The sequence below is a fragment of the Sipha flava genome, unplaced genomic scaffold (genome assembly GCF_003268045.1).
Source record: "Sipha flava isolate LNK unplaced genomic scaffold, YSA_version1 16683_pilon_pilon, whole genome shotgun sequence".
Classification (NCBI taxonomy): domain Eukaryota; kingdom Metazoa; phylum Arthropoda; class Insecta; order Hemiptera; family Aphididae; genus Sipha; species Sipha flava.
The window spans coordinates 4,536-5,488 of record NW_020271847.1 but is presented as its reverse complement, the minus strand read 5'-3'; the positions used below and the strand labels follow the sequence as shown (position 1 = coordinate 5,488).

Genomic DNA, 953 nt, shown 5'->3' with positions numbered 1-953 from the left:
TGTTTTTAATTAGTTATTTAAAAGAAAGGTTTTTTATTTTGTTGAAATATGTTTGTTTATTAGGTACATAAATATATATTTGTGTTTATGTGTGTTTGTATAAATTACTACTAATATAATAAATTAATTTCATTGATTAAAAATGCTTACCTAATTGTTACAACCAATCTTTCTTCAACTGGTATGGGATCTTGAAAATTTGTTGACTTTAGATCAAATTCTGGTCGTATTATTTCAACTATATAGTCAAATGTTGCAACTGACATTCTTGTATACGATCGAAATAAGGCGTCATCACAACGTACTTGGTTATATAAATGGTAAAACTCACCAAAAATCATTCGGTCTTTTAAAATGATAGCTCTGGTAAGATACGATTTTTTAATTTTTTTGTACCTACATATTTATAAATTCACTTATAATTATTAATAATTTACCATTATTTAATTAAATTTATAACTTACCTTTTATGTAATAAATACTTAAGTACCGAATTTTCAGTCAGAAGCATTTTGTTTTGTAGTGTGGTTAAAGGCATGATTAATGTTTTTAAACGAATATTAGCATGTACAATGTTCCTTCTACCTACAAAACCGTCGCACGACTATTGTCCGTTAATGCGATCTCACGTTTGCCACGTGTCCGATCGCCGCAATATCGGATGACGAAATCGTATCGGATCGGTCGCATCGTATTGCGATTATCGGATTTGCCGTATTTACGTAGGACATGGCGTCACGCTGGTGCGTCTTTGTTGATTTACGCCATTTTTCTACTTACCGCGTGATTTTGCGGTGTCATCGTGTGCGTTGCCGCCGGTCGCCCGTTTCCTTTCGCCGTTGTGCGTGTTTGCCGCTGGTCGGCCTTTCGCCGTCGTGCGTATTTGCCGCTTGTCGGTCCTTCGCCGTCGTGCGTGTTTGCCGCCGCCATTGCGCCGTTGTGCGTTGTACGAT

General features: G+C 36.4%; 1 protein-coding gene across 1 annotated transcript; it reads right to left on the bottom strand.

Moving 5' to 3' along the window:
* Window positions 1-150: 150 nt before the first annotated feature.
* Window positions 151-538, bottom strand: LOC112679669 (the record flags this gene model as incomplete). The annotated part of the gene is made up of 2 exons (XM_025549558.1): window positions 465-538; window positions 151-396 (listed from the first exon to the last, which is right to left on the bottom strand). Coding segments are annotated over exons 1-2 (320 nt in total), but the record flags the coding sequence as incomplete, so codon positions are not given.
* Window positions 539-953: the final 415 nt, after the last annotated feature.